The sequence below is a fragment of the Merops nubicus genome, unplaced genomic scaffold (genome assembly GCF_000691845.1).
Source record: "Merops nubicus isolate BGI_N331 unplaced genomic scaffold, ASM69184v1 scaffold11719, whole genome shotgun sequence".
NCBI lineage: Eukaryota > Metazoa > Chordata > Aves > Coraciiformes > Meropidae > Merops > Merops nubicus.
Window position 1 is genome coordinate 154,993 of NW_008630212.1, and position 17,093 is coordinate 172,085.

The 17,093-nt window shown below is 37.2% G+C and overlaps 1 protein-coding gene across 1 annotated transcript; it reads right to left on the reverse strand.

Annotated features, from left to right (window-relative positions):
* Nucleotides 1-2,760: 2,760 nt before the first annotated feature.
* PTPRC (protein tyrosine phosphatase, receptor type, C) lies at nt 2,761-16,268 on the reverse strand. Its single transcript, XM_008947198.1, has 18 exons — nt 16,088-16,268; nt 15,895-15,960; nt 14,633-14,748; nt 13,504-13,594; nt 13,331-13,407; nt 13,068-13,104; nt 12,543-12,640; nt 11,562-11,687; nt 9,410-9,567; nt 8,785-8,920; nt 7,945-8,094; nt 7,478-7,568; nt 6,977-7,110; nt 5,814-5,948; nt 5,354-5,476; nt 4,770-4,948; nt 3,968-4,103; nt 2,761-3,195 (listed from the first exon to the last, which is right to left on the reverse strand). The coding sequence occupies exons 1-18, from the start codon at nt 16,266-16,268 to the stop codon at nt 2,923-2,925; spliced, it is 2,307 nt and encodes a 768-aa protein (XP_008945446.1). The 3' UTR covers nt 2,761-2,922.
* Between the last annotated feature and the right edge of the window lie 825 nt (nt 16,269-17,093).

The following is a 17,093-nucleotide window of genomic DNA, read 5'->3' on the forward strand; positions in this document are numbered from 1 at the left end:
ATTTTCATATAACTGCCTTGTGCATTATAGAGCACAAGAAGCATATAAAACTCTAAACAAAAGCAAGCACTCCCCACCACAGTTACCTGACCAAGCAGAATCTTCTGGATACTCAGGGATCCTTCCTCTGCCTCATCTTGCCTCACCAAACCTTGCTAACACAGCACTGTCGCTTTTCCACACCCACCTTTCTATCAGCTTCTACTCAGGAAATCGTGGGAGAAATCCCATCCCTTTGGTCACATAAGCCCTTGATCACCTTCATTTGTTGTTCAAAGACCTCTCTAAACTGACCTGTTGCTTAGCTATTTTTATCCTGGACCTCAGATTATAAAACACTTTCCAACAACAGCTAACCCTTAGCGTGAGGTAGTGGACAGAACTCTGAGCAGCTTAGCTGCACATGAGAAAACAAATGGTTTGCAATCTTACTTTGCATGTTTGCTTCTCAGCTTTGAGGTTAAGCCAAGTCTCCAGAGCAGTTTCTCAGCAGGGCTTATTAACTTGGGCTTCATGCCTTATCTGTAATATAGTTCATTCTATTCCTGGGAGACAGAAAATTAAGCCTACAAGTGACTATACCAAGTAGTCAACTAAGCCTACCAAGTAACCATAGAGCATCCAGCTTAACGACCTTCTTCTGCAAGCTCTGTGTCTCCACCTTGTGGATTTTTGAAATTAAAATAACAACAGAGAAGGCAAAAAACTCCCTCTGGTACATATATACGAAGTTCCTAGAAGCAATCAGAAATTCTAAACTGTGTTAAGACAGGCTCGCTTAATTGTCACACTGGGATTTAATGAGATTTAATTGTACAAACGGTTACTTAATTTAAAAATAATTAAAAGCCAAAAGCTCAGTTTATCCCCTTGTGACTATAAGGAACTTTACTCCAAAAGTGGTTTACACTAGGCACATGAGGGCAGTTCTAGTGTAAGGCTCTGTTTCTCTAAATAGGCTAATAATGAAGACATGCATGAGGCAAAATTTGACACAATTTCTTTCAAAATACATGCACAAATCAAGTGCTAACCTGGCATGCTTTTTTTGTTGGTTTTTTTTTTTTTTTTTTTTTTTTTTTAAATATGCAGTCAAGAGGACAATTAATCATTCTAGAAAACAATTTAAGCAAAACAGAATTCTCGAGAATTTTTACAGCCTGGGTGCTGTGGAACCATTTTTCCAGGAACTGAAGTGTGTGAGTGCCCTCAGATATACACAAAATGAAAATCTGGGCCTAATTTTTGATTTGGGAAACATTTTCAGGTATTCCTAAAAGCATGACTAGTCTCTGTCCCCACACTCTTAAAATAGCTGGCTGCATTGACCTCTCTAATTTACTACCTGAACTAGCTAGAGAGGCTTTACAGTGGCCAAATCTTAGAAGAAGAATAAAAAGATAGTAATTGTTCTTTGTCATCCAATGAGTAGCAGTGAGTCAATCTGCATCCAAGGCTCTTTATCCTTTTGATCTTCAGAGGGATGCTACATTTGCAATTTTGACATGGTCCTCTAAAAATATCGAAGAGGCTTTAAGCCTACAATTTTCATCTAGAGTAACAGGAAAAGTAAATAAATGTTTTAACCAAGTGTGACTGTACATGTTGTTTACATGGCTCCCTAAGTATTTCCAATTGTGTTCTATTAAAGAGACATCAGGAATACACAGTAATAAACTAGGATCACCAAAACCTGTTGAGTGAATGTTCCTTTAATGACTTCATGCAAAAGAAAAATTGTCTCCTTCCCCTGTAATAAAAGAATCATGACACTTACCTGGATTCGCACACCACACTGTTTTGTAAAAATTAAAAAGTGTGTTTTCCTACTGAAATTTTTAAATTTTATCCATGTACATAACACAAGAGCTTATGCATTTAGAAGAAAATGATCAGTTTGCAGAATCCAATAGAATAAAATAATTTCCACCTTGTCAGCTATTAATGATCTTTTTTATTTGTTCTAAAAACAGTAGTCTAAAATCCAGCAAGAAACAGTAAAATAACAACTGTAACATACAAAACCTCATAATGAAAAGAAAAAATCCCGTACCAGTTAAAATGTACAAAGTTTGGAGGAAAACCATCCAAGCATTTTTCAATTCTGAAAACAGGTCAGATGCATTCATGGAAGCAGTCCCTTTAAATAACAGTAAGCATAAGAAATAGATGTGCAAGCACATAGTATTTTAAGCTCTGAGAATAAACAGTATGTGTTTTCTATCAGAATTGTTGCAAAAATTCAAATGCCAATCTCCAAACTCTTCTTTGAATCTTTAGTTTGAACTCTCAGACTAACATATGTGGAGCAACAAGGACACCATGAGGCAAGTTAGAAAAATGCAAAAATTTATATTCCACAATAATATGGGAGGATTTACAGATTCTCCATAAATCTGAATTCCTTGGAATTGCCACATGATGTAAGTTATAAGTGCTTAAAACTGTTTGGCAAAGTTCCACAAGTTTCACAGACTATTATTAAAGCAGTGCTTGGTCAGCATTCCTTAAATGCTAGAAGATGGGCTTATCAATTAGATCAATATAGTTGCCAATAGTTTTGAAGACAGACCTGGTTTTGCAACGCACTAATCTTGTTGTTCTGAGGTGATTTTCTCCCTGTTACAGAAGTAAAAATATTTCCTTCTCACTGCTCATCATAGTATCACACTGTACATATTTTTTAAAAAAAAAGTATAAAAATAGTTAAAAGGTTTCTGAAGAAGCATTAAATGCAAATCTACACAAAATTAAACTTTCACAGTTCTTTGCCACTCTCTACAAGTTTCAAGTATTCCTGTAAATTTGTACCTTTGAAAAACTGAGGGTGGGAAGAGGAAGAAATCTTATACTTCTTATTTTGTTTAAGACTTTTTGCACATGCAAGAGCACTTTTTTTTTTTTTTTTTTTTGGTATAACCTTCAAGGTAGAACTGGAGTTGTGGGGCCATTTGTAGAGCTTTCTGTTCCCTTAGTGCTATCTGCAGCCTTAGAATCATTACACACTTCAGAAGGCTCATTTTCCTCTGGAGGTGATGGGGTAATATCAACAGTGATCAAATTAGTTTCCTGATCTGTTTTTTCCACTTCACAGCAAAATTCAACTTTATCTTCCTGCTGGCTGCTCTTCTTTATTTGTCCATTCTGTGCAGGGTAGGTGTTGGCAATGGTGTCATACAGAAATTGATAATGTTCCTTAAATATAAAGAGAAGTTAGTACAAACAGAATACTCAGAGCCGAAGTATAAAACCATTCATTCTCTGCTTTCTTTAATTTTAGAAACATAACATGTAGTTGAACATGCAAGACTGCATATGAAGCAGCTTCCACAGTTTTTAGCATATGGGTTGTTGCTTCTATGATTGGTCTCATGTCATGTGTACGCGATATCTCTGTAACTCTCTGTATCGGATGTTCTGAGTTGTCACTCAGTACCCGCTTGGTTCACAAAGTACCAAAAATATGAGGTTTAGAGTAGCTGAACTGTAAATAGCATGTATTGTAAGGAGTCTGGGAAAGTCATCTGATAACTTGACCCATATCAATGACATCTAGGTCTGGTTTGTTAGATACACTGTGCACTTTAGTAAATGCACAGTGTATGCAATTCATCAGGAGTGATTTAAACAAAACAAGTGCTAGCCTGTGGAATGGAGTTAGCCTCTTAACTGCAGAAGTTAAGGGACACTGAAGCAATTGCTGAAACATCAATTTATACAATTTTAAAATGTATAATATGCACCCGTCCACTCAGGTATTATAGAATTGCAGCTCTGGGCACCTCACAGACTCCTTCATTCTCATCATTAACAGCTAATTCCCAAGCAGTGGTGAGTGCCTGTGAATTTCCTGATTAGAATCAGTGTTCCCTATGCAGAAATGATGTGTAAGGTTACAAGGATATTAATGACCATGATGAATAATTTATTTCTTTTTTTTTTCTGGTAATTCATAAGATGTACTTACAAAGGTGGACACCACTCCCAGCCTGGTGCGACGAAGAGCTTTTACTACTTGGAAAACATCTATTACTTCTTCTATTTCTGCACTTTCCAAGAGGGTCATTAAAGCACAAAATACACCAGTCTGCTGTGATCCATCGCTAGAAGATGATGTAAAATGTACATGTAAAAATGTGAAATGCAAAATGAGCAAGTCTTTTGACCAAAAGTTAGATTTATTTCAAAGTTTATGTAATGAATTACATTTCCAAAACACCTTACCTGGACTGAAATTGTTACAGTTAAAAATATCTGTAGGACACTCACAAGACAGTTTATCTAGAGGATTTCTTGTGTCCACATAAGGGATAACAGAGCAATCAGAAGCTTCAGACTTAACAGTCTCAAGAATCATTAGCAGGATTATCCTCTGGTTTAGATGGTATGCAAGGCTATTCCTGAAAATGGTCCTATAAAAGTGGGCTTATGTGCTGGATTGAGAGAGGAACCTCAGTGATCTGCTGGATCCTCATTAGCAGTACGCTACAAGGACACCCTGACCTACCATTTCTTCCCAAAATATGTGCACCAGATTAGAGTAGCTAGCTCTGACCACCTACTCCATACCCATGCTAGCCAAAGAGAAATGTGCTCACTTTTCACCACTACAATCTAAAAGGTCAAGCCTGAGCTTGAAGGAATCTTCTAGGGAAAGCTGAGCCTCCAGACACATGGAAAGACTCATGGAAAAAGATAGGCATCCCAAAATTGTGGTTGCTACATATATCCATAACTTAGAGCTAGATATGTGTAGAATTCAGACCCACCGGCAGTGGACGACGAGCGGGACACAGCGGGTGCTCCTGTTGTCCTCAGTAACTGGTCTGGTTGGGACTTTTTGTTTAAGGTTTAGAATCATGCTGACTAGATCTTTGGGATTTTCTGGAACATCCAAGCCGCTCCACTTGTGATACTGATACTGATACACCTTCTGTGTTTCTTTTGTCTGAAAAAATGTAGTCAATGTTCAGGTTAAAAGAAAAGTTCATATAGTACATCTATTGCAGCTGATTTACAAAAGAAAAATTATATTCCTGAGGGACTGTATGGTGATGTGAGTTCTACATCATAAATATGAGGTAGGTAGACATCCAAGCTTTGCTCAACGGACAAAAGACAGTTGACCTCCTGAGAGTCCACTACCACCATATCAGCAATTCACTAAATGGAAATTTTGAGCTAATTTATAGTATCCATCGTGATTGGCTGCTGGTCTGGAAGACAAAAATATTTCCATTTCTTAGAGCAAAAGGTTAAGTGCAGTGGGAACTGTGCCTTCTCTTTCTTTAGGCTAAGTTTGTAACAGGGAAACAAATTTAAAACTTTCTTTTGGATTTGCAAAAAAACTTACCTTCAGATGCGTAACGTCAAATGCACGTATTGTATAGCTAGGACAACAGCTGACATCTGTCATTTGAACTTCCATGCCATCATATGTTTGCTTTCCTTCTTCCCAGTACTGTGCACAGAGTTCCTAAAATGGATAAAAGTACAAGTCAGTGCTTACCATTCAAACCACCTTTTATTTTATCTTCCATAGGCCCTTATAGAATGCTTTGACTTTGAAAGGAGTGTCATTGTGCTTTAAAATATAGCATCACACATCCTCCCCCTCAAAAAATCATTTGAAAGTAAATGATAATCATTATAAAAAAATCATCTGAAGGTAAATAATAGAATAAATTGGAAACAAAAATTCCTCATCCTATGAAACACACTTAATTGGAAGAAAGGAATAAGAGAGTGCAGTGCAGTGTTTTCTTTGCATATAGAGGACCCTTAATATGTCAGTGTGAAGACAATGCCCCCACCTGATCTCCTTCTTTCAGCTCTGTCAGCATAACAATGACTTTGACTTTTCTTTGGAAGACCATTTGCCAGAAGTCAGAGATAGTTTCCTGCAGTGGTCCCTGTGTTGCAATCATGGCTTTTGGACCCCAGTAACCCTATAAAAGAAAAATGTTTAATTTTTTTTTTTGCTTAAATTAGCTTGAAATATCATTGTCAAGTGATGGAACTTGCTGTCCTTTCAGGAATACCCAGTGAAATAAACTAACAAACCCTTTTGTTTATCGGGAAAATATGCCTGTCATGGTAGGTAATGGTCTTACAGGAATTCTATGAACCAAATGACATTAAACTCAATCCTCCTAACAGTATCACTTCCAGACTGACAACAACGTATATGCATGATGCAGTGGGTGAGACTTCACCCTGCACATTTTCTACAAAGCATATTTTTAAGGGCTAAAACATTTAATTCTACATGGCTATTTAATTTGACAACTAAGAAAATGACTTTATACTGCACAAAGTTGGTGCGCCAGTCAGTTCACACTGAACTGTCCAAAAGTAAAACTGCATTTGTTCTGAATAGGTATCCTAAACTCTGCAGCATTTACAAGGATTCAGATAAATTGAATTTAGCTATTAATTGCATTAAAATCAGTTACTCTGTGAGTGACCAATAACTGTGTTCTTTTTGGAGGCTTATATAATACCTAAAAACTAATGGCCCATATTTTTACTCATAGAGTTTTGTATACATGAACAGCTAAACTCACATTTCACTAACAGGGAAAAACATTAATAGGGATCAACTTGTAGTCAGATGCCCGCTAGTAGAAATACATGTTATCATGAGGCCAATCTGAAAGCTAGTGGTTTAATAAGTAATGCGCACACACAAATGTTGTTCTATGTTAAGTCTCACTATCTGAGATTGCACTGTCTAACACCATATAAAGGGAGAAGGTTCATGTTATTACCGCAGCAAAATATAGATTTTTATGGTTAAAATTGATAAAATAGAATATATGGATTTTCCAGTCAACTGACAGATCTTTCTCCCTCATACTACTATCTCCCTTATCTTCCTCTATGTGGAGCCAAGAAGAGAACAAAAGCTCAAGCTAGAATATGATTTTAGCTGGAAGCTTGTGAAATACTTGTCGTGGATCCTCTAAATACATACGGTTATGAAAGAAGCATTGATGTATTTGCTCGATTCCTCACTGTCACTGTCCTCATCTGAAGAATCATCTGAATCATGATCACCCTCCTTACTGTATTCGCCTTCATGCCTGATCGGCACTCGGTTAAAGTCATCTGCATGAGACAAAGTGTCACCATCACAGCACACTGCTGCTCAAGTATAGCATTAGAGGGGAGCTGTTCCTGCATGTGCAGGGGCGGGGAATAGGTCGGAAAAAGGGCAATCCTTTCACAACAGACTGCAGAAAAAAGACACTTCATTTGAAATAATCTTAAGCACTCCAAATAATTCATATTTTAAAAATCTCATCTCTTCTTTTTTAAAACAGTACGAGAAGTTTCTAATTTCACAGTGTTGAGAAAATTAACCAGACTAATACAATGCAGTAAGGTAATTTACTGTCCTAATTTTTTCAAAATTTAGTAGGCTTTCTTACAGAAGATAACAGAAAAAGGGGGAAGGGTCATGGAAAATACTTACATGGAATTACGTTGGCATTCCTGTTTTTGCTTTTGTTTTCCTCACGATTCCCAGTGTTCTGTGTCCGCCACCCCTTATAGGAAGGTAATCTCTGAAGAAAGAGGGTGTTTGGTATTACGCTTGATTGAAATGGCTCCTGGGATCATTGTCCCCCTCTAGACACCCATACCCAGTCTTCACCTCCCATAGTGCCTCACTTCTTACTATGGTTTAAAAATGCTTGCTATACCCTGTGTAATGTCACAGGAAATCATGCACATCAACATAAGTACTGATTCAAAACAGGAATAAATTTTCATTAATTTACAGCTTTTTCCATGAAGGTAAAGCAACTGTTTCTCTGCCACAGAAATAAAATAGCACAGAAGTGATCCATTATGTGTGGTATCTCTATTTCATTACTATAGCACAAGGCATTTTCCAATGTAAGCAGGAGAGATGGGCACGAGAATGCTATGCTTGTTTACCTGAAACTCCGCCTCCAGCAGAGAAGGATCACTTGGAGGATCTTTTCTTTTCAGATTGTTAAGATAGGAGTGCAGTTCTGAGAGACTGACCTCTGTTTCCCCATATTGATTGTATTCCACTAGTGCTTGATGGATAAGGATGTACTGTGACTGGTGTTTCCCATTAATAAGGGTTTAAAAATTAAGTTATTAAAGAGAAAAAAAAATTACATAACTTTTAAAAAACATTATAAGAAACTATATACTTCCAGGATAATGTTACTATCAGTGTTATAAAACATGAACGTTAAATAGGCATTAAATACAAGCATTAAAAATCAGAATGGCTTCCAAATTACACATTTTGGAGCACAGTTAGCGTTTTAGATTAAGTGTTCTGCAAATAAATGTAATGCCATTCAAGAAACATCAACTGTGGTTTGAAAGACCTGCAAAATGCTTAAGTTAAAAATATGTATTACATAAGTCCAGAAGTTTTGTTGTACTCCTGACTCAACAGAAAATCCCACCTAGACACACAGCAGCTCTTAGAGATCTGAAAATTGTTTGACCATGCAAGCTCAATTTTGCCTTTGTGATTTGTATGCCAAAAGCTGGATTATCAAATCCAAAATGTTCTTCTTGGCTTCCTTTTTTAAAGCCTAAACTTAAACAGTTAATGTTTCTAAAACTGAAATATGCTGTTGGAAGTGTTTCTCTCTCTTAATGTTTTTCAGAGCTATAGTTTCTATGAACAAATTCAACCAAACTGCAGCAGTACCCAAGACTGAACAGCACACTTCTTAGAAATGCGGATGAAGCCCTGACAGAGAGTTCTAAGTGACAGTTTTAGCCAGATACCTCTACTTGAACCATGAGGCACCGCTGCCGACGCAGTTTCACAACGTAGCCATAAACATCCACTCTGCCTTCTGTATCCAGCCCCTCCAGCATGGCATCAATTCCTATGTATGTCCCAGTGCGCCCAACGCCGGCACTGCAGAGCACAAAGAGATTTGGTTATCAAGAGGAAATGGTGTCTTCCAGTCCCACTCTGAGAGGGGAGCAGTCAGTGAGAGCACGAAAGCGAAAATGTGGAAGAATGGGATATGAAGCAACTGAAAACTGGTCTTGTTGTAAATTCATTGGCAGTACAAACAATGATGAGTTTCTATTTGAAATATCTTTTAATAAAAGTAAGGCAAACATTGCCAAACACAGTGCTTATAGTCAGAGTAGCCCAATATTTGTCTGGCTGCTTTCCAAAAGTCTGTGTATCTTCAATTTTATTGACCCGGATGTCCTTAGACCCTTCAGAAAACAGGGGGTTTTATGCATCTTTGGCTGCCTCTCAGCCAAATCAATACCAAAGATCTCATGGTATTTGGGATCAGCCAAATACCTTTGCCAGCTCCCTTTTCTGAATAGCTTTACTTCATGTTCGTTTAACATTCACAAATTTTTTTTTAAAATACTATGTATTTACCTGCAATGAACCACTATTGGGCCACTAAAAAAGTTGCTGAGAGCATTAACTCTGCGTCGGAGTTTGAGAAGGAGATGTGGATCTTCAGGGACTCCATGGTCTGGCCAGCTTGTGAACTGGATATGAGTGACATCTCTTCCAGTTGTCCTTTCTTTTCCCTAGACAAAGTGAAGTGTTGGTTCTTTTTTAATATGTATGTATACACAACACACACAAAGCCAAAAGCAAGTGCACATATACAAAGCAGAAGAAAAATAATGGTGACAGTCATCAGATGTTGAAACAGAAAATTCAGTGTGTTATAATACTGCAATCACAATGGTCTCTCAGCTTATGACATTCTTCATGTTCAATTTTAATTAAAAAATATGCATGAACCAGCAATACACGTCTCCAAACAAAGGACAAGCAGAGGGTTCAAAGTGTTACTAAAACTACTTTTTTTCTCAAGTCAGCCTATGATGCAGAGTATAATATGTCTCCCCACTCTATTCATAAACAACTTGGCCAGCATATAGCTAGGCTTACTTAAAGGGATACAGGTTAGTAATTCTATCCTGTTTCCTAAGAGTAGCCTGCTGAGGGTATGATGGCTTTTTTCTTTTTTTTTTTTTTTTAATAAAGAAATTGAAACTGTAACTCAGATTTCTACTGTTTAGAGGTAGATAGATGAAAACCTATGATTTTCAATGAGAATGGCTTTCTTCAGTCACTTTATTGAAACAAAGCACATCTAGTCTTGCATCCAACATTCATATGTTGCTGCTAGACTGAAAGAGACGACATACATTTTTATAACCATGATTATAAAACAAAATTAGAAAGACATCTTGATGGCATTCTCTTACTGGCCAAGATTTAGTATGGCTATATGAGCATGTCCCCAATAATTAACTCCCAAATTCTTATTCAAAGGTAAATTATCCACTTGTGGCCCAGTTATTCGCATAGTTATTTACCATTGGAGACCTCATTGCTCTATACAACTACCTAAAAGGAGGCTGTAGTGAGGCTGGTGTTGGTCTCTTCTCCCAAATTACTGATGATGGGAGGAGGAGAAATGGCATTAGGGTGCAACAGGGAAGATTCAGAATTAAGAATTTCTTCACTGAGAGAGTGGTTAGACACTGTGAGGTGGTGGAGTCACCATCCCTGAAGGTGTTCAAAAAACGAGTAGATGTGACACTTGAGGCTATGATCTAGTGGTTAAGGAAATTAGGAGGAACTTGAGGATCCTGGAGGTCCTTTTCAACCATGGTGATTCTATGATCGTTTCAGTAATTATACATCACTATTCCACCAGAACTGCATAAGTCTCCACTTTATCACCAGGGACCACTCTTAAATTCCACAACCAGTATCAGTTTTATCTATCTTAATATGCTGACAGCCAAACAGCGAGCAGACAGCTCTAAAAAGATCAGTCCTCAACCTGCAATGATGTCTCATTTCTAGTGTCAGTTTGTTCTAGTGACAGAGCAATGCCTTTGTTAATAATTAATTCTTGACATTCTGATATTCTCACTGCCTTCACACTAAGTTACAGATGTATACAAGAGAGTAATTAACCAACCTTAGTGACTCTGCAAGTAGCCAAATGCTAATTTTAAAACACATTTATAAATGCACTTGGGATTGCTAGAATTTGTAATTGCCCCACAGAACAATTATCACAATGGTAGATAATGGTGCTCTATGAGTCATATTGATTTCACTTGCAGAAGGTTATGCTGTAATACATATAAACCAGTCAAATTTCTGTGTTAAAGGGCAAGCTTTATATCTAATATAATATTAATTATAATACGTGATAATAAATAGTAGATAAAATATCTAAGGAAACTATAGTATATATATAGTATATAGCTATACTAAACAGCATATTAACAGTTTTCTCTTAAATGTAGATTCCAGAATACTAAGGAAAATACATTTTCAGGTTGGGAAATACATGTCTAACACATATTTCTTGTAAGGGATAACACCTACATCTAAGATTTTTTCTCTTAAGCTATATGTTGCTAAGGGAAAAACAGCAAAGCATCTTCCATTGAAAGCTGATTCTTCCGTTAAAAGGATCTCTAAAAGGTACCTATGGACTCTAAACAGACACTCCAATTCCAGTCAGTCTTATACTTTTGAATCAACTTACATTCGTGATGTGTAGTTTCTGAATGACATAGTCTGGACATGTTTTACTTTCATTGATCCTCACAATGATGTCCCCATATGTTGCTGAACTGTTTTCCATTGATGGCCAGTACTGAGCACATTTGTTCTATGAAGATATGAAGCTAGGTGAGCAGCATGACAGCAAAGTGGAAGAGAGCCGAGAGCTAGAAGAAAGTCTGATTTAAAACAGATGGCAACTCGGTATAGTCTTTCCAGCTTCTCACCAGTCTTTTCGTTTCCTGAAAAGGCTGTCACTGTTTAGGATGTCAGTGCTAAATAATTCAAAATCTCCAACAATCAGGTCTCTAACCTGAAGTTTATAACCATGGAACCTAACTTGGAACATAAAGTGGGAAAAAAATCCTGTACACGAGTTGAAAAGGTGAACAACTACTGTTGAGGTTGCCTGAAGGCTGTGGAAAAGTTTGCAGCTACATCTATGGCTTCTTTTTCCATCTTCAGACAGGGACATTGTTCCTGCCTGCCTGTAACATTGACTTGCTGATGCTGTAAATCTGCATGCTGCCAACATTTTCATCTTTAAAAGCAGTTAAAACAGCAGTTCACCTTCTACCTGCTGTACCTGGAACAAGCAATAAAAGCAAGCCAGAAGCACTGAAACTTTCAGTTAAAGGAAGGGGAAAGACAACAGATTAAAAAAAAACTTTTTCTGGATTTATTAGCTGCAATTTGGTAGCTCACTCTCTGCTACTTACAGCTGTGACTAAAGTGACATTTTCTGATAAGACTGGTATTTCTATAAGGCAACACTGTTTTAGCATGCTTTCCAACATAGGTTCTGTTATAACACGAGAACAGCAAAGGATGAAAACAAAATGCTAGGAAGAAAATGTGATTCACCAGACAACAGCAATCCATTCTGTTTTCAGACAAAAGGATAGAAAGATGGAGGGAAGGATGGAAAGATGGATGGATGAAAGGACAGATGGATATTCCTCACCCTCTTTCCTTCCTCACAGCGAGTCACCATGACAATAATTGTTGCCTTCTGTTCCCAGATCATTCTCCAGAAATCATCTGTGGTTTCATCCTTGGGTCCTATCAGAAATTTTAAGGGAGACTTTTCAGAGTAAAGCTACTCGTAAAAAACACTTGTCTTCTTGATATACTTAGCCATGCAGTTTGAAAAGCTAACCAGATATCACACAAATAACAGCTACACACTTGATGTCGTTAGGGCTGCTGCCATTAGGCTACAAGAATTTAAGAGTCTTATTTACATCTTTAGTGCATAATTGTGAAATCTGAAAACTTCTGGTGTAAAATCATGAGAAATCTGCCTTTGAAGTACAATTTATTCATCTTCACAAAATTCCCTAAGCAAAAATTCATTGACATCTTTTTTATATTAAATCACAAAATGCTGGATTTTCAATTTTCCTTTAAATTTACTAATACATTTTTACTACTCTTTAACAAAAAGCAAGTGAATAAAGAAAACATATTCTTTTAATGTTAAAATTACCTTGTGCAGCAATGTATTTTCTTGGTTCTTTGAAGCCCTATAAAAAGTGCATTATCAGGTTTTAGAAAGGAAGCATGAACAATTTAAAAGATATGCAACTTAAAAAATCGATTCAATATGCAACAGTTCACTAATGCCAAATACGATACAAAGATTGAAAGAACTTGAACAGAAATCTTCAAAGGTGTTTGACTTATGAAATGTACAGACTACAGAATTTATTCAACAGTACCAAAAACTTTTCTTAAATAGAAGTCACTCACATCAATATAACTTGCATTGATATAGTCTGATCCTGGGTCTCCTGGGATCTCTGAGAGCTCAACACGGTTATGATCATCTGTTCAGATCATTGAAAACAAAATAATTACATTATCTCAAGGCACTGAGGAAACAAATATTCATAAAGCATGCAAGAACTGTAACAAATACTCACATGGAAGTATATCAATGTAACGGTTTTTGTTCTGATTATAGCTTTTTTTGGCCTCCTTTATTGAAAATTTAGTGAAAACTCTAGGAATACTCTGGAAAATACAATATTTCTTTTATTAGGTAAGCATATATTTAAAATAGCTTCTGGTTACAGTCAGATGCCTATGGAAGAAAATTGCTGCTACTGAGTCTGGAATATAACATTCTGTTTCACACAATACTACTTCAGATATTTCTCATATCTAAACCAAATAGGTTTCTTTTCCTTTAATATAAATGTAGCAATAAATAACATGTATCTCCAGAATTATATATTATATATTAGAATCATAGAATCATAGAATCCTTTAGGTTGGAAGGGACCTCCAAGATCATCAAGTCCAACCACCGAGCCACCAGGGCTCCAAAGTCCTCTGCCAAAACAGATCAGAATCTGTCAGGGTTGGAAGGGACCACAAGGATCACTCAGTTCCAACCCCTCTGCCATGAGCAGGGACACCTCCCACTAGATCAGGCTGCCCAGAGCCTCATCCAGCCTGGCCTTAAAGACCCCCAGAGATGGGGCCTCAACCACCTCCCTGGGCAACCCATTCCAGGGTCTCACCACTCTCATGGTGAAGGACTTCTTCCTCACGTCCAGCCTGAATCTGCCCACTTCCAGCTTTGCCCCATTCCCTCTAGTTCTGTTGTTACTTGAGATCCTAAAAAGTCCCTCCCCAGCTTTCTTGTAGGCCCCCCTAAGATACTGGAAGGCCACAATAAGGTCACCTCAGAGCCTTATAGCCCCATGATATTACAGCAAGAGAAAGTATTCAAAATATGCATTAAAAGATACTTTAGGATGAGAAGTATTTAGGCTACGTATTTTACACTTTTGCTGAATAATGCCTTCAGGAAAATAAAAAAAAAAAAGAAATAAAAAAAAAAAAAAACCACCATCATCTTATAATGCAGAGAGCTTAGTAGGAAAGTTAACTGAAGCCCATTTGACCTTAGATGAAAATTCAGTCAATAATATAGATTATTTTATGTATTTATTTATTTATATGCAGTGCATATACATGCTCTCAAACAGATTCTTTCCAACCACCTGCCTACAAATCTGTGTTAAATTTGAGCCAACAACAAACCTGAAATTCATCTAAGAAAAGTCTTCCTTCATCAGCAATCTTCCTCTTGTATGTGTCCAGCAAGAGCTCTGAGGGTATTGGCTCTATGTTGAGAAGTTGCCTGTCATCATCTTTCACTGTGTAAATACATTGAACATTTACTGTTACTGACTTTGCAAATGTAAATTGCATTGCAATAAGCATGATTCTTGAGTTGTCAGGAAAAAAACAAGGTGTTACCTGAGCCAGCTTTGGGCAAGCAGTACCAGGGAATAATAGAACTTGTTCAGCTCTGTTACCTGATCGAGACACCTCAGGAGGAGGCTCTGTGCAGGGGTATTGCATTGACAGCACTTTTGTACAAAACAGTGATTGTCACATTCAGGTCACAGCAACAACCTCAGCACCCACTATACTTACACGGCCTTGCCCTCTACTTCAGTTCTGATCATTTATTGTCAGTGGTAAAATGGATTACTAAGCAAACAACCTACAAACTTAACAACACATATTGCCTGCTTTTCCAAACTTTCTCCACCTTACTCGCTGAGTTGCAGTAGTATCATCTTTAATAATAAAGTAATGACTGGACAAGTTTTAACATCTCTAGCTAGACATGTATTAATTTTTCCTTTACACTGAAAAGTTGTTGTTGTTTGTTTGGGGTTTGTTTGTTTGGTTTGTTTTGGTTTTTTACTAACAATCACGTGTATAAGCAAACGGATTTTAATATCAACACAGTACTACTTCCCATTTAATGTTAATTTCTCTGGGCTCAAATGTCTTAATTATTTTTTTTCTTGAAACTTCCTGGTATTAACTGACTCTGTTTTTCTTTATAGGCTTTGAAATCTTGTGAAAAAAAGTTTCAGTCTCTGAGATTTGAAAGCCCTCAAAAGTCTGCAATAAAAAAATAACTGTCTTATGTTTAAATTGCTGCTTTGAAAAAGGTGCACAGGAAAGGGAAATTCTGGTTGCAGTTGTATTTGATTCCAGACATAGTCTCAGGGTTAAACATGCCACAACCATTGTCTGTGATAACAAAACTTGGTTTGTAATTAAATAATAAGTAAGGATTTTTCAAACACTGATAAACTTTAAGTTCACTTAAGTGTAAATACTTCTGTTATGTATTTACTAAGTATTCTTTTACTTCAAATGAGGTTTTATGATGTTGATATCTGTAATCTGTGTATACAGCCTAGAATGTAAACAACCCAAAGATGACAGCAAGATCTGTGACTAATTTTATTTCCACTTGTTAAATATATAAAGATTCTCACCTGGAACAAGGTTCATGCCTTCAGAAGAATTGCTGTAAGAAGCAAAAGCATCTGTAAAAGCTTTGACTAGTAAGATATATACAATGATGAGTTAAATAAAAACCATTATGTATGTGAACATCAAGATGGTTCATAACCAGCAGACTGCATTACAAGCTTTCTGGGAGACAATAGTGTTACAAGCAGGACTTACAGGCCCTGTGTAAAGGTGGCTGGGATCTTGTCTTTCTACTCTGAGCACTGCTGAGCAGGAAAAACAAGGGAACCACATCAACCATCTCCACCACTTGCATAATTTTGTCCCTATCACCTGCAGCAAACACGTCTTTAATTTCTTCACTGGTAGAATTGCTCACATCGTCTTTGTTTCTCATGCTAAATAAGTGACAAAAAGCTAACACATACTTAAAATATAGTGAAATAAAGTTCAAATGCTAAGGGATCAAAACCAAGCCAGACTCTGGAGCTGTACAGGCAAAAAAAAATAGTTCTGTTTCTGTAAGCATAAATGTTTGTGCCTGAGTAACAGCAGCAACTTTTTTCCCAAAGGGGAAAAGCAGGGTTGGCGATAGGGGCCGGAAGAGACAAGTCTCCACATTCTGCTGTTGCCAGAGCTGAGAGGTTTCTGAAGGAATTGCCCTAACTCTTCCATCTCTACCAGCAGCAAGTGACTGCTCACACATTACACAACCTCGCTTCACAGTAATAAGCAGGAGCCAGCTTGGCTTTCCAGGGCTCTGGCACAGTCGGCAGGGAAGGCAACGATCATTGCTGTCCAACAGAACTACGAAGTCATCTAGAGATGACTACAACAAACAAAGCCTCCCTGAGATATTGTTTTGGGTGAGTAAGCACTTGAAAGAATTCCAAGAAAGCGTGCGTTAATGTCATTACTTTTAATTTAAGTCATGAAGGAAATGTTTTCTAGATATTTGTATTTTTTCACAAAAGTAGTGACAAAACATTTTGTTCTAGCAGATCAGTTCTTCTGTGTCCTGAGAATGGATAGAGCAGAAAGAATTTAAATCTATTTCATTGTATTTGTACTGCCAGACAAAGCACCAAAACCTGACTTTCTTCTAAAAGCATAAAAAGGAAGTCTTTTCCCAGTATTGATGAAATATCAAACTCCAACATTTTTGTACTACCCTTTGGGAAAACTTGTGGAAAAACAGAAAGCCTTCCCCCTACCCCTCTGC